General features: G+C 37.5%; 1 protein-coding gene across 2 annotated transcripts in view; it reads right to left on the bottom strand.

Moving 5' to 3' along the window:
• LOC102594247 (uncharacterized) overlaps positions 1 to 25,427 on the bottom strand; it is a 35,755-nt gene extending 10,328 nt beyond the window's left edge. For both annotated transcript variants that reach the window (XM_015311410.1, XM_006353562.2), the window contains exons 1-8: positions 25,131 to 25,427; positions 23,341 to 23,462; positions 18,184 to 18,391; positions 15,688 to 16,231; positions 15,363 to 15,614; positions 15,080 to 15,271; positions 14,930 to 15,004; positions 1,946 to 4,405 (exon numbers count right to left, since the gene is read on the bottom strand). In XM_015311410.1, coding sequence (XP_015166896.1) covers positions 1,946 to 4,405; positions 14,930 to 15,004; positions 15,080 to 15,271; positions 15,363 to 15,614; positions 15,688 to 16,231; positions 18,184 to 18,391; positions 23,341 to 23,462; positions 25,131 to 25,291 — 4,014 coding nt within the window. In that variant the 5' untranslated portion in view covers positions 25,292 to 25,427. The remainder of the gene's footprint in view (positions 1 to 1,945; positions 4,406 to 14,929; positions 15,005 to 15,079; positions 15,272 to 15,362; positions 15,615 to 15,687; positions 16,232 to 18,183; positions 18,392 to 23,340; positions 23,463 to 25,130) is intronic.
• Between the last annotated feature and the right edge of the window lie 427 nt (positions 25,428 to 25,854).

Raw genomic sequence — 25,854 nt, 5'->3', positions numbered from 1 at the left:
GGGAGTTTAGTAGCCTTGTATGTTGATTACGTAAGTCACTCTATGGTCTGAAACAATCTTTGCAAGTTTGGTTTGGGAAGTTCCAACACTGTAATTTTATCACTCTGTGTTTTATCGGCATTATGCATCAAATTCAGTATTTCATGAGAAGACCAAGCACATTGAGATTGATTGTCAATTTTGTGAAGTCGAGTGATCAACTTGCAAATATCTCACCAAGCTCCTCATCAGTCCTCGTGTTAATTACATTTGTAACAAGCTAGGTACATGAATTGTATGCACTAGCTTGAGGGGGAGTGTTAGAATAGGAATAGATTTATACAATCCTATTAGAATAGGAATATGTTTATACAATCCTATTAGAATAAGAATATGTTTATACAATTCTATTAGAATAGGAATAGTAATAGAAATAGGAATACTAAATAGTATTCTACTTGGTAAAGGATTGTATTCTAGGGTCTATAAATAGGATCTCAATGTAATAATGTACACAACAACAATTTAATAATATTCTTTTCTTATATTTCTCACACTAAGTATATAGTGATTAATGTGAAATAACTACAAGACAAACTAAAACTAAAAGTAGAAAGTTCCTATATATATTAATTTACGAAACTTAAAGAAAGAATAAACATTTTTAGCTCTCATGATAAATTGAAATTCACATTTTATTAAGAAAGAGAATAATCATTTCTTGAAATATGTGTACTTTTCAGAAATCTTTAATAGGAAATAAGTAAAAAATTTATATAAGAAAAAAAAGTTTTTTCCTGAAACTTGTGGTGTAAAACAAGTCATAGATATTTTTGAGGTAGAAAATCATCTCATTAAGTGTAACAATTTAAATTATTTCTAGGAATAAAAATAGTGGCATTCCTTTTGGACATACTAAAAAGGGAAGTACACCACATAAATTGGGATAGAAAGAGTAATTACATAATAATATGTGTATGCGCCCACACCTGCGCGCACATGTATTTGAGAAATAAATACAACTTTAGGTCAGACTCAAGTTACACTTTTGCCCACAACTCTCTTCTGATCACCCTATTCCAACTTTAGGTCAGACTCAATAGGTTTAAGAAACAATGGAACAAAACTTATGAAAACAGGAAAATGTCTTTGTGATTAATAAAATATAAACTTTCGGCCTAACTCAACCTCAACGGCTAGCTCACGAGAAGATTGTCAAAGATCATGTGAGGAAACAACCCATCCCTTCAATTCAGGAAGGCACTGCCACACACCTAGGACTGGACATTTGGAGCATGGAAAATTACATCTTGGGGCCAACATTAATATGATAAAGAAGTGAAGATTAGATTTAACTCAAATCAAAACGCTAGTTCATGAGGTGAAGATTTTCCAAGACCATATAAAGAAACAATAACCCCCATTCACTCGATCAATGTGGGGCACTTCAACATTTTACTTCTACACATTGCATTTCTGTTACTAAAACTACATGGACCAGATAAATACAGCAAAAAAAAAATTTTGAGTAAGGACAGCAAATGTGTTCTCAGACCCTGTAAAGAAAAAATCACTGAATTCTACACGTTAGTCACATATATAGTACAAAGCATCATTGGCCCCATAGTCTTTAGTGGATATCAAAGCAAATAGTATTCATTTAAAATGCACAAGACATATAGCTAGACAAATAACGGCAATAGATGAAAATGAATGCATGTATTCAGTCAAAAGAAAATCAAGCTTAAGCTAAAAAGGTAACTAAATGAACCAACACAAGAAACAAAGAGAGACGAACATAGAAAAATTCTACAAAGAAAAGATAAATCAATTGAAGAAGAATGCACATATACAGTCAAAGAAAATAAAGCTTAAGATAAAAAATGTAACAGATCAACCACACTGGAAACAGAAAGAGATGGAACTTTGAAAAGACTCTGCAAAGTAGAGAGATGTATAATCATACCACGTTATAGTGAAGAAAATTTGACAGATCCAATAATAGCCCAGCTCGCTCCACCAAAATAGCCAAGTGCATGAACGAATGTGTCTTTGGTCCATAGAAATCCAAGGATTTCTGCCAGTTCCTCTCAGCCAAAGAAGCATATTGCTTTACTCTATGAAGAAAGCTATTTCCACCCTTGGATGAACCGTGTTTCTTCTGATCTTGCTCCAAAAATTTCAAGCAGCAATCCCTTTGGTAGCAAGCCAACTGAAAGTATGCATATGCAGATTCCTGTTTCCGTAACTCACCCAGTGACTCATAGACAGATAAAGCCTCTCTAATGGCATCATTAGCTGAAATCTCATGCTTTCTATGGTCTATCTTCGGTCTACTAACACAGGAGTTGAAAGAATCCTCAAGGACACAGTTCTCATAAACCTCAGCAAATGTATCTTCGCTGGCCAGTAGCATCCCGAGCCTTAAATATGTATGAGCAAACTGAGTATATACTTCATTTCTCAAGTAGCTTGAATCCAAATCTGATTCTTCAGTGACATGGTTTACAACTGTTTTTGCTGATCCATAGAACCTCAGCGATTCCCTGTATTCCATCTTGGCACCCTGGAGAACTTGCATGTATGCATCGTGGAGGATTGCATGTTCCTTGAGATTTTCAATCTTTGCTACCATCTCTTCTGCTAGAGCTCTCCTTCCATGACCTAAATTACAATTTATCAATACAATGTTAGTGTGGTCAGCTACTTCTTTAAATGCATTTATTGCATCAGCAAAAGCAACTTCAGCTTCATCCAACTCATTCCTTTCCATCCTCTTACGGCCTAATTCATTACACACCCATCCTTTCTTTCTAATTAAAGATTGCAAGTCTTCTGAATTAGCAAGATGTCCAACCATTGCATTTCTAGCTTCATCATAACAGTTCAAGGCATTCAAGAGATTGTCAGCATCTCCAGCTACAGTACCTCTAAGATATTTAAATATACCCCCACTTTTCCTTTCAGATTCTTCCTTCAAAGTTTCAGAACATTTATACGCTGAAGTTCCGTCAATTTTTACTGCCATGTTATCTCTATCAGAGTTGGTAGCTCCTGAATTCTTTGCCTCTGAACTATCTTTCAATTTATTAGACATTTCTATCCGGGCAATATTTTTCTTATGCATCAAGAGCTTACTCTCTGATGTGCTGCTTTCACCCTTCTGATGAATATCCGCAAAAGTTCCAGAATGAGCATGGGCGTTTGCTTTGGTATGTGATTTTTTTTTCTGCTTTCTGCCATAACTTTTTGAACGTAAATCTCTATTACTGCTGCTCGCACTGCTTCCACTGCTGGCCCTATCACTCTGGCAGCTGCAGTTTAATAAAGAACATGAGCTGCAGTTTTGACTAGACTGTCCAAGCGTCTTCTTGAGCCTTTCAACCTCCCTCAAAACTTCAGATGACATCTTTAACTCTTTAGTGAAGGGCTTTTTCTCTGACTGTACTGGCATCTTATCACCATCTGTCGAATGGAATTCTACATACACATCCCCAACTAGTGTCCAAGCCTTGGCCCAAAAGAGGTAGCTGTCAGATGACTGATCATACATGAAACAATCATCAGATAGTGAAGACCCAGCTTTTTCACTTTTATCATCACTTTCAACCTCATGTAATGAACAAACGAACATGGAAGAAACAAATTTTGAGTCTTCCCGATGTTGAGGCATTGATCCATAAACCAGACACGCCAACTCTACAACCTTCAAGGCCTGATTCAATTGCCCATCTTCTTTATAAGCTTGTCCAAGCGCCAAATATGATTCTCCAAGCAATAGAACTAGTTTCCACAACTTATCATCCAATTTTGAAGTCGGAAGCCATTCTCGAATATCACAAACTTCAATACAGTCGGTATCCCCACATGCACAGACAGAAAAACTCGGAGCTGAAGGCAGCTCATCCTGATTTTTACCACTATTCTGCAGATCCATTATGTTGCTTTGCAGTTGACGTTTCCATCTTAGAGACTTAATAGCTTGAGAGACATGATGAATGGCAGCCAACTTAGTGGAGATCGGATCAGCAACAGTTTGAACCTTAGGAGACATTTTTGACAAATCACATACTGCACAGCTTTTCTCTCTGCTATTTGATGCATCTTGCAGACTGACTGTATTACTCCCCATTGGAGCTGTCATTGCTCTTGGGGAAGATTTAGCCTCATCAGATGTTACCCTCACAGAATCATCAAATCCAATAGCCGGCAATGTTTCAATATTGTTATCTGGTTCAACTTTAGGAACCAGGGAATCATGGACATCTGATACAGAAACTGAAATCAAAGATTCTACTGGTTCTTCCTCAGCATCAGCACCGGTAACTTCAGACTCCCTAGGAAGTGCTTCAGATGACAAATCTAACATTTCATCATACGTTAAAAGGAGCCTCGCAAATTGTTCATGAGCACATGCACGTACAACCTGTTTGCCACAATTTCAGGTTATCAGTTATCTGTTCTACAATATAGGAGAGAGAGAGAGATTGTGCTTTGGACAAAATGCCTTTTACCCCACTGTAGCAAGAAATAGAGTTGTAACCAAACTATGTTTCTCAAAACCTAGAAATCCACCTGAATTATTGCCTACCGCAGCAAGGGAACTAAGATATGCAATTCAAAGCTAATTTTTGGAACTTGTAAGTTGTAAGACTAAAGTAGTAAAGTACTATGGTGGAGCAAGGAAGGAAGCAACTTCGCTCCACCTACCTCTCAACACTGATTATTCATAAAAGAAGAAGAAAAACTAAGTAGGCAAATTTATAATGTATTAAATGCATGGTATGCATGGAAAATTTATAATGTGACAATATAAGCTTACGCATACGTGAGCACTTCTAACTTTTGAATACATGACATATATCGATGTTTTATAGGCAGCATCACCTAAATTTATGTAGGAAAAATATTATAAATAAAAAAGGTAATATTTTATATCACAAATAAAGTGTCAATAATTTTGATGCATAATTTATTACAATATATTTTTTTCAATTTCCCACTTTTTTGACAATGCCTTCAACCGTCATTCTATTTTATGTTGCTTCCTCAGTTTTGTTTCTTCAATTTCAGTATCTTCCATTGATTGAATCGAGCCTTCTCAACAAATTAAAGAACAGGAAAGTTAAGTTCCTGTGTGAATATATGCTACATATAAAGTAACATTTACACCAATATTAGGGGGATTAATGGGATGAAATGGACAGAACTATGAACTTCTCGATAAGCAATCACCTTCAACACAATACAGAAAATTTAACAAGAAACTGAGTAGATATGCAGACAGCCGGCAACAGGATTATCAATTTATTTTGAAGAGTATGCTTTTTTTCCTTCCATGATGGTCCCGTGAACAGTTCACATGAGCAGAAAGAGTCTCTTTTTTTTTTTGAATAAGTGAGCAGAAAGAGTCTTCTAGCTTCCGTATTGATTTCTTTATCTAATAATGTTTCTTTAACTACACATTCCATCATGTTCGTATATTTTTTATTTTAATTCTGATGACAATGTCGATAGGAAATTAAGTTATATTTCAACATAAAGGCCTAATGCCCAGCCCCCAAGGCCTAGCTCAAGTGGCAAAAGGTGGAGGATTTGTGGCTTACGTCACAGGTTCAAGCCCCACACCATGCAAAGCGAAGCCCGGTATTTAAGTGGAGAAGGGTAGAGGGGCGGGCCCATTATCCACCGAGTTTAGAAGGCTGTGATTGGTCCAAAGGGCGGGTCACAGACGGATTTCTCGGTTATCAAAAAAAAAAAAGGCCTAATGCCCATATGTCGATGTTGTGTTTTGTCCACAATTACGTTACACCTCTATTAACATTTAAAGTCTGATCGAACAAGCATATTTGAATTTTAAAAAGGTGATTTTACAAGATATAGAAGCAAGCAAATACTAAAATAGATTCTCTTGAAATACACAAAATTTTCATTGACAATCAAAAATCAGTGAAGAAAACCTGCCAATTTTGAGAATATTTTATTCAATGTGGGACAAAAACTTGTTTTTGAAATTCCTTCATGTGACATATAAATGTCATATAGAGTTGTACAGAAAAATCAGTACATAGAAGAAATGTTCTTGTGGTGGTTCAAATAACAGAACACGCGAAGACATAGCATATGAACTGCTATAAAAGAATCGATCAAAGGAGAGGAATGAACAAAACAAAAGGGGGAATGAGAAGCAGGTAAATCCAAAAGCAGTAATTCCTAAAGAAATTAGGAATTTAGCTTTCGATATGAAATTCAAAGAAGGGGAGTCAAGAACAAGAAGGAGAATCTCACACGAGGGTTTGTCATGAACATAAAAATTTTATCTTGGAATGTTAGGGGGTTAAATGGGGAGAGTAAAAGAGCACTTGTAAGATATTTGTTGCTTCAATGGGGGGCTGACATTCATGTGTTGGTTGAAACCAAGCTAACAAGGAATGACTCAAATCTTTACCAACAAATCTGGAACAACAGATGGTTGGGAGAAGCTCATGTAGAAGCTATTGGAAGGAGTGGGGGGATAGTAGTGCTATGGGACAAAAGAGTTTGCAAGGGGGAAATGGTAGACAGTGGAAATCAAATGCTTACATGTAGATTTGAGGGCATAGAGCAAGAACTGACATGGCATTTAAGTGCATTTATGCAGACTGTGATAAGAGGGGAAAGGAGGGAACTTTGGTGGGAACTGGCATCTATTAGAAGCCTTTTTGAGGGACCATGGGTAGTATGTGGTGATTTCAACATCACCAGATATCCAGAGGAGAGAACCAACTGCCAAAGAATCAATGGTGCAATGACAGAGTTTTCAGAATGGATCAATGACATGGAGCTTGTAGACCCTCCTTTATTTGGAGGGTCTTACACTTGGAGGAGCGAAAATCATGCGAGTGCTTCCAGAATAGATAGATTCCTCTACACTTCACAGTAAGAGGAACAATATCTACACATCAAACAATTACTGATGCCAAAATTGGGATCAAACCACAACCCCATCATGCTTACATGTGGAGGTATGGATTTCAAAAGGTCATATATTAAGTTTGAACAATGGTGGTTGGGAGTGGATGGTTTCAAAGAGGGTGTAAAAGAATGGTGGGCTTCTTCCAGTGTAACTGGGAGCCCAGCATACATCTTGACTACCAAACTAAAACTCCTAAAAGGAAAATTAAAAGAATGGGGGGAAGGAAAACAAAAATAACTGGAGACAGAGGAGGGAGGACATCCTGAACCAAATTACTGGATTAGAAATTATCATGGAGCAAAGAGCAAAAGCACTCACGATTGATGAATTACTCCAGAAAGTTCATTTGGCAATGGAGTTTGAGGAAGTGGTCAAGAATGAGGAGATAGCATGGAAACAGAGGTCTAGAATCCAATGGTTGAAAAATGGAGATAAGAACACCAAATACTTTCACAGAATGGCCACAACACATAAGAGATGCAATACCATTGACAAAATTGAAAAGGAGGAGATATATATCACTGATCCAAAAGTTATAAAGATGAAAAATACAAGACTACTATCAGAATCACTATAAAGAGACAGAAACATGGAAACCTACTCTAAACTTACAAGAGTTCACAAGCATTAGCTTGGAGAAACAGATCTGGATGCAGAGATAGTTTGAGGAGGAAGAAATCTTAAAAGGCATCAATCTTTGTGCTAGTGACAAGGCACCAGGACCTGATGGCTTCCCAATGAGCTTCTTTAAAGAATTTTGGAGTGTCTTGAAAGAAGACATCTTGAACACTATGAAGCATTTCCATGAGTTCCAAGTTTTTGAAAAAAGTATGAATGCCACTTATCCCAAAGAGAAGTGGAGTTGCATCACTGAAGGACTTCAGACCAATAAGATGGGACTGATTTTTGCAAGGCTGCTTGTGGGGACTAAGGAAGCTGCAGAATGCCTGATGAAGTGCTTTTCAGGAATGAAAAAGGCACTGTGGTTACTCAGAAAGTAACATATAATTAGAAGCCTTCAATCTATGAACATCGCCACAAATATGGGCATACCAGCAATAGCTGCAGGAAGAACCAGAAGGTGGCCAAAAACCTGCTAAGATACATGCTGCATCCGAGATCAGTTGGGGAGAAGGTGATTGAGATAGGAGAGACCTCTGCTGAAATGAATAATGTAGAGAGGAAGTTGACCACTGGGAAGTGGGAACAATATAGGAGCGAAGATAAACACAGGAAACAAAGCTAATGAAGATTCAAAATGGACAGAACCTCAAAAGCATGCTGGGGCATCACCAGTGCAAGAGACCAGACTGAATATGGCCAACACCTTTCAACCTTTGAATAAGTTGTCTAATCAAAGCATGCCGGAGAATAGTGCCTGGAAGGGGGCGATACTGAGACTGTCCCTATTAGGGATGGTTAAGATGCTATGTTGGAAGGTGAGCTCTTACTGGCCTCTCAAAACAAAAAGGAGGTTAAACCCTTTGTCATGAGGTTGAAATGGACTTAATTGGTCTTTTGGAGACTAGAATAGATGGAATTAGATGAGCATGGTAGCTGATAAATTGTTTGGTGGACGGAAGTACTATACTAACCACTCCTCACACTATAATGGGAGAGTATGGGTGTCGTGGAGAGAAGAAATATGTAAGGTGGTTTGTTGCAGTAAGAATTATCAAGCTGCGACCTGTGAGGTAACTCATATACCTCTGCAGGTGAAGTTCTTGATCATTTGTGTGTGTGAACAATGAGAAAGAAGAGAGGAAGTAATTATGGGATTACCACGATCAATATCAGGGTTGTTCACTACCTTGGATTGTGACAGGTGATTTCAACTCTTCTGCAAATGGAGGATCGAATTGGAGGAAACACTGTTACAGTACCTGAAGGTAAGGAGTTCCAATCTAGCCTGGATAGATGTGGTTTATCTGAATTACCAAGAATGTGATGCACTTATACATGGAATGATAACCATGGAAATAGTAGAATCTTTTTGAAAATAGATTGGACATTTGTGAATGGAGAATAGTTGGATAGTCTGCCTACTTGAAGAATCTATTACCTGCCTGAGGGTATTAGTGACCACAGCACTGCTTATGTGCCATTAATGAACCTCACACCAAAGAGGAAGAGAGCTTTTGGGGTGTGAGTTAGGTCCAAGACCTAATTTAACACAGTGAAATGCCACTGGTATAACACTGATCCCCGAGGTCGCCAATCCAGAGAGTGCAAGTCAGTTCAGGCCTATTGCATGCTGTAATGTTGTATACAAATGTATATCTAAGATGCTCTGCCAAAGGTTAAACTGGATGCTTTTGTGAGTGGTAGATCCTTGGTTCAGAATGTCCTCATTTGTCATGACCTCTTGAGGCACTATTATAGAAAAATTACCCCAAGGTGCTTGATGAAAATTGATTTTAGGAAAGCTTATGACATGGCTAGATGGGATTTCCTTGAGGAGTTGGTGCTTGGATTTGGCTTTCCTGATAAATTCATAAAGCTGGCCATGATATGTGTGACTACAACTATATTCTCCATAAAAGTTAATGGAGATAGTCATGTCTACTTTGAGGGAAAGGGGGGATCGAGACAAGGGGATCCCATATCCCCTCTGCTCTTTGTGTTGGTAATGGAGTATTTAGCAAGAGTGCTGAGTAAGATGAGTAAATTTAAAGACTTCAGGTTCCATCCTATGTGCATAAAGCACAGCTGACCCTTCACATTTGCAGATGATCTGATGATATTCTGCAAAGGCGATGAGGCCATAGCTCAAAGGATTGTGGAGACTATACAACATTTCTCTGAAACTACAGACTTAGTTGCTAACATGACAAATCCAACATTTTTCTTGCAGGAATGGATGATGAGACAAAAGATGAACTCCTGAATCTAACTGGGATCATTTCCTAATAGGTATCTGAGGCTACCCTTATCGCCTAAGAAGTGGAACAAGATAAAGTGTCACTGGCTGTGTCTGAAGATTACAGACAGAATAAGAACAGCATCTAATAGACATTTGTCATATGCTGGGAGGTTGCAGATCATCCAATCAGTTCCATTCTCCCTACATAGCTTCTGGGGCTCAGTCTTCATCTTACTCCAAAGTGTTTTGAAAGAGAAGGATAAACTGTGTAGGGGTTTCCTACGGAGCACTGAGAAAAAGAAGAAGATATCTCTTGCGGCTTGGGAGAAGATGTCTAGGCCTAAGAGTCAGGGAGGGCAGAGGGCTAAACATTAAAAGTTGCAGAGTATGGAGCATAGCTCTTGTGGGCAAATTAATATGGATGATTATGGAAAAGGAGGACATAGTATGGGTGAAATGGATATAGGATATATATCTGCAACATAGGGAGGACTTCTGGACTTCTCATCCTCCGGCGGACTGCAGCTGGTATTGGAGAACATTACACAAGCTGAAATTGAGTATGGTTAACTGGCACAACAAAGGGAAATACTGTCTTACTGGAAATAGAAAATATTCTGCTACTAAGGGATATTTGGAGTTCTTTCTCAAAAAGGGATATTTGGAGTTGATAGGGAGTGCACCTAGAGTACTAACTGCTGAGCTAGTCTGGACTAAAATTTCTCTACCAAAACATAGATTTGTACTCCTACTGACTGCACAAGATTAACTGCAAACCAAGGACAGGTTGTGGGGCATGGGATTGATGTGTGATACTACTGATTGTTGTATGTGTGCAGTTCCCACCTTGAGGATGCTAAACATTTTTTTTGTGACTGTACCAAAGAACTCTGGGAGAGATTGCAGGAATGGCTGGGAATTAAGCTCAGATAGCAGAGGGTGCAAAATACACTACTCAATATCATAAGCAAGCATTGTCGTAGATTCAAGGAGGTTATGGCTTGCAGTATATGGAGGCCACAGTCTATCATATTTGGACAGCAGGAATCAAAAGATATTAAAAAAAATATATCTATTATATTTGGACGGCAAGGAATCAAAAGATATTAAAATATCAGACTGTACAGTATACTACGGCAGGTACAAAGTGTAATTATACTGAAAATGTACAGCAACTCTAAAAGGGATAGGAAAGTTGTTTACCTTAGAGACTCGATTTGTAACTAGACTTCATGAGGCTCACTAGATCTTGGTAATCTTCCTAGAAGAGGATTGAGACTATGACTGCTCCTTAGTGTACTGTTTTACTGTGGTTTGAGCTTGGGACTTCCATGTTGGAGGTCTCAAGTTCAAAACCCCTTGCCAGCGAAAGTAAGGGGTTTGCCTTCTGGGTCGAGCTCATCGCATCAGGCTTGCCTAGTGCGGGTTACCTCTCCTATGTGGTTTGCGAGCTATTGCATAAGAGTGGGGGTTTTACCCTGTGCGCACACAAAGGGTAGCGGGCGCGGGTTTCCCTTGTCATAAAAAAAAAATCTCACTGTTTATTGCCCAAATTTTTTTTTGTAAAGAACTCCAAGTTCAGAATGATGATAAAGATGAGTTAGTGAGAACTTTGGGATGCCGAAATTAGCTCAAAGGAACACAAATCCTGTGAGAAGGGCTTTATTGATAGAGGAGGCCAATTATTCTGAGGATTGTGATATAGGAGTAATAAATTTAAAGTTAATTTCAAACTCTTAATATTTGATCTGGCCAATTAATCTGAGGATTGTGAAATAGGAGTAACAAATTTAAAGTTGACTTCTAACTCTTAATATTTGTTTTATCAAAATTTAAAATATTAACAGATGTGATTACAAGTTAAGTTTGTCTAACATAGGATGTAATTTAATCAAGGTACTAATTAAAATTTCAAATAAAAATATTCACAAAACAAAAATTTGTGTTGAATTTAATTTCCTAAATATTTGGACTTCTTACCTAGTCAAATAAGGAAGTATATAATAAACAAAACGTAAGTTGATTTCAAAGTTCTAAACATCATAATTAAATGACTATTTCAAGGAAAATAATTAAATGACTAGTCCTTAGCAAATTATATCAACTAAAATAAATAAAGATCTTGTCCACCAAAATGCTCTTAGGTTCTTTTCCAAGATAACTAACTGAGGTCTCTTCTGGGCGTTACTAACCTCATCTCCGGTGGACATTCTGCTTCGAAACTCTACTCAAATCTTAAGCTTTATTAGTTTCCTTTCATGGATAACAGGATTTATTCATCTGGGGAAAAACAGATATCACTCGTTCCACATCTTCGGAGAAGACTTGGTATAAATAGGTGGAAAGCACTAAACATCACATGAGAAGACTAGTTTTGAGCAAAGGAGTACTGCTATGGATCTACAAGAGGCATAAGAATGTGTCGGAAAACAACAGAGGAAAAACTTTCAAGTCCGGGCGCTGTAGGATTTCTCGACAATTTTTTTTCCTATCTCAAAAAGTTAATCAATACAGGAAGTCTGGTTAAATCAATTTGGTCAATGGCCAGAACGTGCAATAATTATCCTGCTGAGAACGCATTTAATGAAGGATGGAGCTAGTAGGTGATAACAATTAAAGGCTTCATTAATAGAGATGCTCCCGAACAAAAAGTCATTAATATTGATAGCAGTACTCCTTTACTCAAAACTAGTCTTCTCGTGTGATGTTTAGTGCTTTCCAACTATTTATACCAAGTCTTCTCCTAAGATGTGGAACGAGTGATATCTATTTTTCCCCAGATGAATAAATCTTGTTACCCATGAACGGAAATTAATAAAAGCTTAAGATTTGAGTAGAGCTTCGAAGCAGAATGTCCACCGGAGATGAGGTTAGTAACGCCCAGAAGAGGCCCCAGTTAGTTATCTTGGAAAAGAACCTAAGAGCATTTTGGTGGACAAGATCTTTATTTATTTTAGTTAAGATATAATTTGCTAAGGACTAGTCATTTAATTATTTTCCTTGAAATAGTTATTTAATTATAATATTTAGAACTTTGAAATCAACTAAAATTTTGTTTATTATATTCTTCCTTATTATTTGAGCTAGGTAAGAAGTCTAAATATTTAGGAAATTAAATTCAACACAAATTTTTGTTTTGTGAATATCTTTATTTGAATTTTTAGTTAGTACCTGAATTAGATTACATCCTATGTTAGACAAACTTAGCTTGTAATCACATCTTTTAATATTTTAAATTTTGATAGAACAAATATTAAGAATTTGAAGTCAACTTTAAATTTTGTTACTCCTATTTCACAGTCCTCAAAATAATTGGTTAGAAGAAATATTGAGAGTTTGAAGTCAACTTTAAATTTATTACTCCTATTTCATAATCCTCAGAATAATTAGCCTTCTCTATCAATAAAGCCCTTCTCATAGGGTTTGTGTTCCTTTGACCTAATTTCGACATCCCAAGGTTTTCTCACTAACTTATCTTTATCATCACTCTAAGCTTAGAGTTCTTTAATTTTTTTTGGGCAATAAACAATGAAATTACCATACCAACACAGTAAAGCAATACACTAAGGAGCACTGATAGTCTCAGCCCCCTTCAAGGAAGATTACCAAGATCTAGTGAGCCTCAAGAAGTCTAGTTACAAATAGAGTCTATAAGGTAAACAGCTTTCCTACCCCTTTTAGAGTTCCTATACTTCCAGTATAATTAAACCATGTATCTGCTGTAGTATAAATTCATTTTGTATAGTTTGATTTTTTAGTATCTTTTGATTCTTTGTTGTCCAAATATAATAGATTGTGGCTCCATATATTGCAGTCATAGCCTCCTCCCTGAATCTACTCCAATACTTGCGGAGTACAAATCTATGTTTTGGTAAAGAAATTTTAGTCCAAACTAGCTCGGCAGTTAGTACTCTAGGTGCACTCCCTATCAGCTTCAAATATCCCTTAGTACTTTTGTAATTAACTCTACTTTTAGAGTTGTCAAAAAGGGTCGGCCCCAGCCCCACCCAACCCAAGCCTCGCGGGCCAAGGAATTTAAAGGGCTAAGGCGGGACGGCTTCATTTGGAAGGGCCTGAAAATGATCAACCCAACCCAACCCTAGAAGGGCCAAGGGCTGGGGAGGGCTACCCCTTCTTTTTTTCTTTTCAAACTTAAAATTCTATAACATCAAGAAAATGAGAAGATTTTCAAATCAAATATAGCAAATAATGGTGTTGTTTCAATAACATTAGCAAGAAATCTAGTGTAATTAGCATGTATTTAAGATACTGGATAAGCGAGATATATGCATTTGGTGTGATGCATCCTAGATATGAGAGTGAGATAAGAGAGTGGCAAGCGAGATGAGAGGGAGGCGAGGGCACGGGATTTGTCTATGTATCCGAGATACAGACAAATCCACTTGGATAAAGTTATCTAGAACAAATTAACCTAATTTTGAGTCCATGTATCCCGAGATACATGTATCTGGACGTACCAAAATCTAGTAAGATTCATAATACTACAACATAGCGTGCATCTAAGTAATTAGCTCATATACTAGTGAGATGTTGTAAGTTACCCTTAAATAAATAGTTTTGGCCCATGGGCCGGCCCCGATCAAGGCTCAAGGGCCAAGGGCTTATATGGGTTGGACTTAAAAGCCCTAGTTTTAAATGGGCTTGAAAAATCATATCCCAACCCTACCCCAATAATGGGTTAGGTTGGGCCGGCCCCATGGGCTTAAGCCCCTTTTGACGGCTCTATCCACTTTGTAGTCAGTATTTAGAAGTTGCCAACATATCCCTTAATGCAAAGGGATAAAATGTTACCAGTTTCAAAAAAAAATCAAATAGTTATTTTATCCGATGTGAAATAAATTTTAAAGGATATAGAAGACGAATGATATCTCGCTAAGGTGCTTCCTGCTTTTAATATGATATAGATTTAAGTCAGCATGGCAGGGCATTATCTTCAGACTACATCGCAAAGATGGAAAACAGAAAGGTAAATCAAACAATAAGAGGTTTTTCGCTAAGGACTGATAAAGTTAAAACTCTAATCAACACCAGCTTTTGACCATTTCTTGTTTAAGCAAGGAAATAATGAGAAGAAACTAAACATATTTTGTTAATATTATGAGACATCATACCAGGTGATCAGGCGCATCCAAAAAATCAAGACATTTTCTGAAGAAACTCGCACATCTAGACTTGTTTTCAGGAGACTGCAGATCAAAAGTTGCAGTATTAGCAACAACTAATTAGAGGAAATCGATAATTAAAATAGTAAAACTACAGACCATTGAAAGTGAAAGTCTGTGAGCAATCCGGTACAATATCGTCCCCAGTGAAAGTAAGGGATCGCTTCTCCCTCTATTTATTAGAGATGGCACAGAGCAAGAATTATCATCAGTGTCATCGGCAGGTCGGTTTTGAGGTATGACAGATAGATCAAAGAGTTGGATAGCATCTTCTCCCGCACTTTTGTATAGCTACAGAAATAAAGGTAATGTCAATTAAAGATGCAAGGAACAATGCAACAAGAGACAAAAATACAGTGCATAACAAATAAGTAGCAAATACCCAATATGCACCAGGATCTTGCTTGCAGTTTTCTTCAAGGAATCTCAATACTGAAAGCCCATTTTGTTGTACAACACTTGGATGAAAAGCAGGAGTACCATCCTCAGATATGCCCTTTAGGAGAAATATATCATCTGTTTTAAGGAGTTCATAGCCCTGAACAACACCATCTTGATGATAACATATAGCCAACTCAGGTACACTAGCCATGACATTATCAAGCCATGCCTCTAGCCATGTTAAAGGTGTGACCTGTCAAAATTCACAGATGGCAGTTACACATGTTGGCAAGGATATAAGAGTGAGGAAGTTGGTTAAGGTTTACCTGTCGTGAAACATCCCACAAGTGCAAGCTAACTGCAACATACTTTTCATTGCTGAAGATGAGTAAATCACTTCCTAGAAGCATACGGAAATTGTGAAACTGCCAAAATAGGACCCTTAGGAATCCATCATTACTAGGTCTTCTAAACTTTTCGGACTCTTGCACCGAGTACCTCGACTTTTCTTTTACTTGTGAGACCTTTCCAGCACCTTGATCCTTATTTTTCCTATTCTTCTTTTTTCCCCAAAAACAGTCAGCCTGTTTGAGTTCGTTATAAGTGCACTGCTGGTTAGATTGCTCTTCCTGATTAGAAGTTCCACTTTGCTCATAGGAAGTGCTACCCTGTATTGGGTGATCAGAAGATTCAGGTGAAATTTCTCTTGATTCACATTGCCACTCCTTCGGTGGTGTATGGGTTGGAGGACAATCACATGCCTCCATGCGAACTGAATGCATAGCGAAATTTAGAAACAAAGACTGATCTGCACATTTTGGTGGGTTATTATTTCTTCTGATCAATTTCTCCCCCTCTTCAATATCAGGCCTGCATTTGGCATTGCAGTTGAATCTTTCGTAAATTATATTCTTGTAAAACCACAAAAAGTTTCTATAACTAGAGGTAATAAGTTTCAAATTGTACATCAAAATCAAGAAAAACATTCACCCTCCATACAAAGTTACTTAAACAGTTCTTTTTTTTTTTTTGATAACCGAGAAATCCGTCTGTGACTCGCCCTTTGGACCAATCACAGCCTTCTAAACTCGGCGGATGATGGGCCCGCCCCTCTACCCTTCTCCACTTAAATACCGGGCTTCGCTTTGCATGGTGTGGGGGCTTGAACCTGCGACCTAAGTCACAAATCCTCCACCTTTTGCCACTCGAGCTAGGCCTTGGGGGCGAGTTACTTAAACAGTTCTTTTTTTTTTTTGATAACCGGGAAATCCGTCTGTGACTCGCCCTTTGGACCAATCACAGCCTTCTAAACTCGGTGGATGATGGGCCCGCCCCTCTACCCTTCTCCACTTAAATACCGGGCTTCGCTTTGCATGGTGTGGGGGCTTGAACCTGCGACCTAAGTCACAAATCCTCCACCTTTTGCCACTCGAGCTAGGCCTTGGGGGCGAGTTACTTAAACAGTTCTTTAAAAAGAAGGCTTAGTCTATCCTAAACAAAAATTAACTTGTTAAGGACCTTACAAAATTCATATACCTTTTTAAAAGTTTTCTTCTTCTTCTTTTTTTTGAAAATGGTAACTTATCTTTTTAAAGTTTTCTTATGAATACGAAAGCATTTTACTTGTGGCCTTTATCCATTATTTATTTCACATAGCCTCCATCTCTTCCCAATCTGTTTCCATCCATATTCTCGGATATTGCTCACTCCGATTCCAATGAAGTGCATTAGTATCGTCTTTAGAGTTGACACGAACTGTGTCTTTGTTGAGAGAACATGTAGACCATATATCCACTTTGGTTTTAGAAGAACAATATTGTTGAATTAGAATGAGCAAATGTGGTAGCCAGACGATGCTATGATTTAACAGTTAGCATTTTTGGAAAGTACACATTAGTTGCGCAAGAATATAACAGTACAGTGAACATTCAACTTGAAATGGAAGGAATATACACAATCAAAAAGATCAACCAAAACATCTAAAAACTAAAAAAAAGAATCCCTGTCATTTGAAACCTTAATAAATTAACTATTTATGCAAACTCAAATAGTTAACTAATGAATTACTTTCAATACCACATCCTTAATCAAGTATACTCCTATAGGAACAGAATGCTTTGTCCATAGGGCTTCCTTTTCCTCAGCCCAAGATTCGTCTAGCAATGAGTGCATAAATACTCTTTACTGTCCATGTAATTTAAGACCATGTCTCATAAAGCAAGATACACAGGATTTAGATAGGAGAAAACTAGATATTTCTATTGTCTAATATCAACAATAAATATTGAGATTAAGAAATTCTTCCTCCGTTCCCTTTAGCTAGTCCCCTGTTGACTAGGCAAGCCCCTAAAGAAATCATTTATCAAGAGTTTGTTTTACTAAGTTACCCTTGTTAATAGTTATTTAAGTTGCAACTCCAATAAATTTGGGAAGTGTGGATACTTGATAATAAGGGTACATATTGGAAGAAAATGATAAATCTCTCTTGATTTGCTAAAATGGACAAGTAAAAAAGAAAATCTATTCTTAGTTTTCAAACAAAACATATCTAAGGGACCAGAAAAGGGAACGGAGGGAGCATATTTCTAAGAGTTTTTCAAATGGGAAAATAGAAACTTATAGTACTTCTCATGATGATAATTCTTGCATGTCTAGTTTCACTCCAAATATCATGAAAGTGAACCTCAAAAAGAAAAATATCAGAATACATCTGGGATAGAGCCATAAAGGAAGAATTAATTCTCAAAACTTTGACTAACAGAGTGACAACTGGATTGAAATTCAGAAAGAGTCTTGCATTCCAGTACTGTAGAGCATATTACCCTGTATTTAAAACTAGTGTCTTGCCAACACGATGTACTGCAATTGATAATCGAGCCTTGGAGTATGGAATCTTAAAAATTTGCTTCAGAATATCAGTTGGGGCAATGACATCGATCTCCTCTCCATACTCCACCAGACCTGATACAGCAAGAGCTTCACCTTTCCTTGCAAGATTTGAGGTGTGTGTGCCACTTTCCCATAATAAATCTGCAACGTCAAGCAGAATATATTACCCCTCTCACATACAACAATGAAGACATGTTTAAAACTTATACATACACAATCAAATGACAGTAGGAAAAAAAAAACACCATAAGTTGTAGGATCGACATCCATTAGATACTCCATCCTGTAAAACCAGGAAATAAATGAAATCATAAAAAATGCAAACTACTTGCGTAAAAAAAAGTCAATGCGGCACTTGTATTTGTTCATCAAAAACAAATGTGACTTTTCCTGAGTGCAAACAAAAAAAAAATTGCTATTGAGCAGCTACGCTTCAATATTTTGAACTACTTCCATCATCTACACGCAGACATATTTCCATAAGCTCCTGATCGAAGAAGGAGACAGGGATATCTTGTTGGGGGAGTTTTCGCAGAGATTTTGGGTATTGTAGGTGCATTAAGGCTGCAGAGGTTAAAGGGGGTTATTCAAAAGATGAAGAGGGGAAAAGCGACCTGGCCAGACAAGATCCCGGTGAACTTTTGGAAGAACGCAAGCGAGGCAGGCTAAAATGCCAGAGGAATGGAGATGGAGTACAACGATTCCTTTGTACAAGAAAAAGGGTACTATTCAGAACTAAAATAACTATAGGGGTATAAAGCAACTAAGCCACACTATGAAAGTCTGGGAGAGGGTGGTCGACATGAGGATGAGGAGGGGTGTGTCTATCTCCAAGAACCAATTTGGATTCATGTCGAGGCAATCGACTACAGAAGTCATCCATCTTGTGCGGAGAATGTTGGAGTAATATAATGACAAAGAGAGGCTCGAACATAGTGCTCATTGACCTTGAAAAGGCATATGATAAAGTGCCTAAGATGTTTAGAGTCTAAAGGTGTACGGCATACATTAGGGCTATTAAGAACATGTATGATGGAGCCAAGACCCGGGTTATGACAATGGAAGGTGACTCTGAACACTTATCGATTGTGATGGAGTTGCACCAAGGACCAGCCCTTAGCTCGTTCCTATTTTGTCTAGTGATGGATGAATTGACACAACATATTCAAACGGAGTATTGTGGTGTATGTTATACACATATATCATAGTATTGATTGACGAGACGTGTGGTGGAGTAAATGATGGGTTGAAAGTTTGGAGAAAGGCCCATCTGAGCATGTCCTTCTGCTGAGGATTGATCGCAATATGTTGTAAAATGCTATGTTGCTTGGACTCTTCAAAAATGTCAACGGGTGCTTGTCAGATTCTCCAGAAGTAGTGTATTTTTGGAGAATCCAACATGGGTGCAGCATCGAAGGTGAAGAGTCTGTGCAACTTAGGTAAAATGCCTAGGAGGCCTGAAAATTCTTGAAACTCCCAATCATTCAAATTTCTTCTCAAGCTTGGACACCAAGTATTTCCCTCTCAGTTCTGGAAAACAGTAGTCACGATTGGAAGCAATGGAGAAAATCGTAAGGTAAGCTTCCTTCAAATTCAATTGGCCTAACCATACATCTTCCCAAAAAAGAATATGATTCCCATCACCCATCTGCAAAGATGAATTCATTGAGAATTCGGGCCACGCGTTCCTGATTTCCTTCCAGATCCACAATCAAGAGGAAGTCTGCTCATGTTGGAGACCCAATGACAATCTTTGCCATAATTGGCTTGAATCACCACCTTCCTAAGGCTCATTCCTTCTTGATTGTATCTCTGGTGCCATTTCAGGAGCATGCTTTTTGTTGTGCAGAACCAGGTCTTTCACCCCTAACCCCCAAACAGATTTGGGAAGAATAACCTTGTTCCATTTCACCATGTGAAATTTATGGTCCTTGTTGTTTCCCTCCCATAGGAAAGAATGCCCAAGTTTGTCGAGCTGCAGAAGGACCTTTGATTGGATAGGAATTACAGACACAAAATAAGTAGGGATGCTATCCACAGCACTGCTAATCAGTGTTATTCTGACACCAAAAAAAGATATTATTGTTGCCAGGAAGCTAATCTCTTCTCCAGTTTCTCAACAATCCCACTCGATATCTCAGTTGATTGATACCTAGCACCCAAAGGAAGTCCCAGATAAGTTGTTGAAAAACAACCCATAGTGCAACACATAATCTCAGCCAGCTCATCCAATTCAGGAACCAAACTAAGAGGATAAATGAAACTTTTAAACATGCCAATGTGAAACCGAGATAGTGCCTCAAAGAACATCAAAGTAATGTTTTAAGTGTTGGACCTGGGACCTCTTAGCACCACAGAAGATGAGAGTGTCATCAGCAACTAAGAAGTGAGAAACAGAGGCTGAGGGATTAGTCCTATTGACAATACCAAAACCCTCCAGCCAGTTGAGTTGTTTAGCCTTGGCTATCATCCTGCTAAGACCCTCCATGGCTAGTATGTAAAGAAAGGGGGACAGAGGGCCCTCTCATGGCAGAGAAAAAGACTTAGTTCTTTTATTTTGAACAGCATTATTATTATCTGAGAGTTACTCTTCTTTACACCTTTGCATGTTGGCTACTAGGGATTTATCTTGCAGCCATATAAGAACAATTCTTCTAAAAGGTAAGATCGATTCTTTAACTTGATATCATTGATTCTTATTCATAAATTAAATTAGGTCATTAGTCCAACACTATTAGGAGTTTGGCCATAAAAACTTTCCCTTTTTTCCCAGAGTTTCTTTAACTTTATATCGTTGGTTCTTATTCATAAATTAAATAAGATCATTAGTCCTATACTATTAAGAGTTCGGCCATGAAAACTCTCCCTTTTTAAAGTTTGGCCATAAAATTCCGGAACTCTAGAATTTTTAAGAATTTGAAAAACTTTTTTCACTTTTTTGCTACAAATTACGCATAAAAAGTCAAAAACAACTCCAATTTGTACTCATGGCCAAACCCCTTCAAATATTATTTCACTTTGAAAACAAAAACTATTTTCTTAAAAATTTCACAATGAAACATGGTCAAACGGCCACTAATAATTGTCTCTAAATTCTTCGAAATAGGAATCTAGATCACTTTTTTATCTAAGTTCTTAAATTGGCCTATGTAAAGATATAGCACCTGGACCTAACTCAACCCCAACAACTAGCTCATGAGAAGAGGATTGTCCAAGTCCATATAATCAGACCACCAGTCCATTTCCCAACCAATCTGGGACTTCCTATTTTTGAAATTGGTAAAAGTTGTATTCCTCAGCATTAAAGGTTATGTTGGCCACCTCCAAAATTTACAAAAGAAGTCATGGATAGTTACGAGGAACCTATAAAATCCACTAACTGGATTTCTTCTTCTATTTTCTGTTCTTCACACCAAAAGCCTAAAGTAGTAATAACTTTCCATTTAATATTCTGTACAGAGCATTCTTTCCCTTGAAAGATCCTCTGATTTCTCTCCTTCCAGATAATCCACCATATGCACCATATGCAGGTTGGAACTGTTCTGCACCACCTGGGACTTTTACCCACTCTAACAACTTACATGGCCAAACTCCCGCTATCTGCATACAGATGCTACCTATAACCTACAAAACTTATTAAATAAAAAAACCACCTCCTCAAGTGCCAAAAAGGATTAAGCTTGACTTTCCACTTCTTTCACAAGACTTAATATGTTATTCCCCAGCTTTAAGTACTTCGGTTTCTTCGTGTCATGGTCATTGATAACCTCAATATATTAAGGGATCTTACACGCTTTTGCTCCATCAACACAAATACACAAAAACAACCCAAAACTTGCTCTGAATCCCCAATTTTATCCTAATTGTAATATGTATCCTTCCCAAGTATTACTATTACCACCAAATATAAAAATGAGTTCCCTTATAGTATATATCATGTTTAGTTCTGTCTAAGCAAAGGGGAACATGCTTAAGTAGCTTTGGCATTTTGGTCCAAATCTGTTCGTATTTGGCTAAACACAGTACAAACCTCTCTTTTTTTCGAAAAAGTTTGGAAGTCTGTCCACTCTCCAAGAGACCATCCCAGCCATGTAAGAGCAGGGTTGAGAACAATCCTTTATGGCTCCAAAACCCAACCAAGCGACCATAAGGGCTGTTAATCACGCTCTGGTCACTTGGTCATGGTTCATCCACCGGACATGGTTTCCCATCTCCTTAAACTCAAGGATACAGTGCTACAAGCCTATAGAACAGACCATGTTCAAGTAAGGATGTAAGAAGGTACTAGCCATTTTAGTGTGTTTAAAACAATGATTCTAAATAGGCATAGTTAATCCAGCAAGGCAAAAGCAAATTCTAAGGTACCTTCTGTGTCACAGTAGTTTAAAATGCACTCCAGCCTCTGAAAATGGGTTAACAAAGCAATCAATCACCACCTTCTTTCCGGCTCTCTACCACTTAATAAGAAGTTCCTCTCCTTTCATAATAGAAAACCGTCTACTCAGAATGATGAGGTACTCCTGTCATCCAGTCCATCCTACTTCTTTTTGGTCCTTATTATCAAAATTATTTTTCTTGCTTCTCAAGCAACGCAACAATGTGTTAAGCTAAGAAGTTAAAGCTGCAGCACAAGAAAGGAAAGATGGGAGTACTGCAATTTAGCACGTTCATTAACGGTTGAAGTTGAACATAATCTGGAGATCAAAAGGTTCCTGATTGATACCGTATGCAGAGTGATGTAAATATTTTATTGAATTGTCCTCAGCATTCATGATTTTCTTTTCAAATACATATTCTTAATCTCAGTATATGACGTTCTTAACCCCAAAACTTCACCGAGCGAACAGTTCAAAAAGATAACATTTGAGTGACTGATTCTAGGACTTGCAACTTGTTGCAGAACTAGAACTACTCTTCTGTTCGTGAAGTCCACAAAAGTTATGTGAAGCCAGGTCAAGTAATCTGATCAGTCCTACGAATGTAATTTATTAACGGTGCGAAGCATATTGACAGTTAATAAAGCAGTACAAGTACAACACAAGCTAAAAAATGTAACATTTAAATGAGATAACAGAACTAACAGTCACTACCTGCACTCGTCCTTGATTGGGTAGCCACTAATGGGAGTACCTTATCTGGAATACTCGAAAGCAGTGGCAAAGTGTTGAGATCAGTCTCGATAGGAATCATCCGATACCTCGGAGCTCTAACCCTAAAATTATTATCAAAAAAGAACTGAATAGAACAATTCAAGATAATCCAAACACCCTCCCTCTGACAAAGAGAATACTTGGACTCAAAATTCAAATAACACCTAATTCATCACATGCACAAAAGACAAGTGTCTACTTCTACAAAGACTTGAAGTTTAAGATATCTAATCACTATCATTCACAACATTAGCAATATGTCTTAAGTTCAATATGAGAAAATTGCTTCAACATTGTGAGTCTCTCTAACAGAACTGATGGTACATAATAAATGCAATACAACAGACACTGGTGCAACAGTAGAGTTGCTCTTTTATAACTTGTCGATCATGGGTTCAAGACGTTAAACCCACCTCGTTGCAGCAAACCCCTTTGAATAAATAAAATAGAGGGCTGCGTAGAGCCGTAGACGATACGCCCATACTAATCAGGGAACACTTTGAGTACGCTTAAGACTTTTTAAAGAAATATAACAATTTGACAACGCATTTTAAAGAGTTCTAACACAAAAGGTCCCCCTAAGTTAGAAGGTTACTCTATTCTCCTCCTAGGTATACAATGCTAAATAGATCAATCCTTAGTTCAGAGATAATAAGAAGGTTAAAAATAGATCAATCCTTAGTGCCCGTTCGGACAAGCTTATTAAAAAGTAACTTAGAGTTAAAAGTCATAAGTAGGGGATATCCTACTTATGGTTTTAGGCTTATTTTAGAACTTTTTTGGCCTAAAGTTGAGTGCTTAAAAGCACTTTTTAACTTCTCCAACACCTCCAAAACCAAAAACACCTAGAAATAAGCTACCCCTTGTGCTTTACTCTTTCTGATTCAATTCACCTTTTTTATACTATTTTAGAAGGTTTCCAAATTTTTACCATTCATTTCTTTAAAAACTTTTCACAAATTTTAACAATTCAAACTCACTAAACTATCAAGTACTCTCTCTATCATACTAAGTTACTCAACTAATTGCATGTCTATCTCCCACCAACACAGGACAGAGTAACCCTATCCACTAAGGCTTAGAGTCACCTAATGTTTTTGTACTCCGGGGTTAGTGAGGGGGGTATTCAAAAAGGGGAGTCACAGGTTCTTTCTTTCCTTTTAGGAAAGGTCTTGGTTTGGTATGGCATTAAAGAAAACTTGTTATGGTTATGCGGCTATATAGAACAGGCAGGTAGGGCTTTATGCGGCCTTTTTTATGAATAGTTTCAATCAAAATTCCATCAATTGTAGCTACTGATTGCCCTGATCATGTGTGATCACCAAAGGTGAAGTAACCCTTCAGATGCTCTCTACGCTCTGTTAGTATTTGAAACTGAAACCTCATAATTCTCAACCTACTTCATTGATCACTTTACCACACCCTTGATCGCCTGTCAAACTAATTTTTCAACTAATACTTAATCCTCAGTTCCTCATTAACATTTGAACCTGAGACCTCACAATTCTCAAACCTACTACATTGATCACTAGACAACAACACCCTTGAGCGCCTATCAGACTAATTTTTCAACTATTACTTAATCCCCCCTAACACCATCGCTAATATAAGTGAATAATTGGTGTCGAATCAGATACCATGGCATAAAACAGAAAGGGAGAGCACGACTTAAATGACAAATTTCACCCAAATAAATACATTTTGCAGCTAAAACATACGGAAATGCGTACCTTTCGGCTGAGGGAACAAGTTCGGAAGTCTTGAAATCATGGAATGCTTTATCAGTTGAAACAGGAATTGTACCACAGAGAAAACCGACTGGTTTAGGGCGTGCAATTTCGAGTCTTCCAACACACTGTAACTCTCGGGAGCTTGACGGTGGTTTCTCCATAGATAAAATTCCTCTCAGAAGCTAGGGCTTCTTCGACCTTAGAGGAAGAAAATCGGTTTTGGGTGTTTTGCTTTGAGTTTATGTTCCAGAAACTTCACATTGAAACAAGAAGAAATAGAATTAATTGCAATTGTGAAAAAATAGTTGTGTTATGAAGTGAGTCAAATTTAACCCCTTCAGACATAAATAACAATTTGACTATTTTTAAATACTGTATTTTCAATATTAGGAGATGTTAATTAGAGTTTAGACTAGCTTAAAAATTAGTCAAATCTACTTTCTAGTTATTTTTAGTTTTTAAAAATGTTTGGCAAAGTTTAAAATAAATTAAAATACTAACTTTTAACTTATAAGTTATTTAAGTTTGATTTTTTTTAAAACTATTTTTTTAAGTTAAGTCAAACGGATTCTTAGACTAACGTATGTATATACACTTTTGATATATAGTTATATATATATCTCACACATATAGAGTCATTTGACATTGGGCTTTATACATAATTGTACAGGTGACAAAAAAAATTCAACCAAAGTAGTCGCATGTATAACATGCATATTTGATG

The sequence above is a fragment of the Solanum tuberosum genome, unplaced genomic scaffold, assembly GCF_000226075.1.
Source record: "Solanum tuberosum cultivar DM 1-3 516 R44 unplaced genomic scaffold, SolTub_3.0 scf00158, whole genome shotgun sequence".
In the NCBI taxonomy this organism is placed as follows: Eukaryota; Viridiplantae; Streptophyta; class Magnoliopsida; order Solanales; family Solanaceae; genus Solanum; species Solanum tuberosum.
The sequence above is the reverse complement of the archived record's forward strand: the minus strand, read 5'-3'. Positions and strand labels throughout refer to the sequence as shown.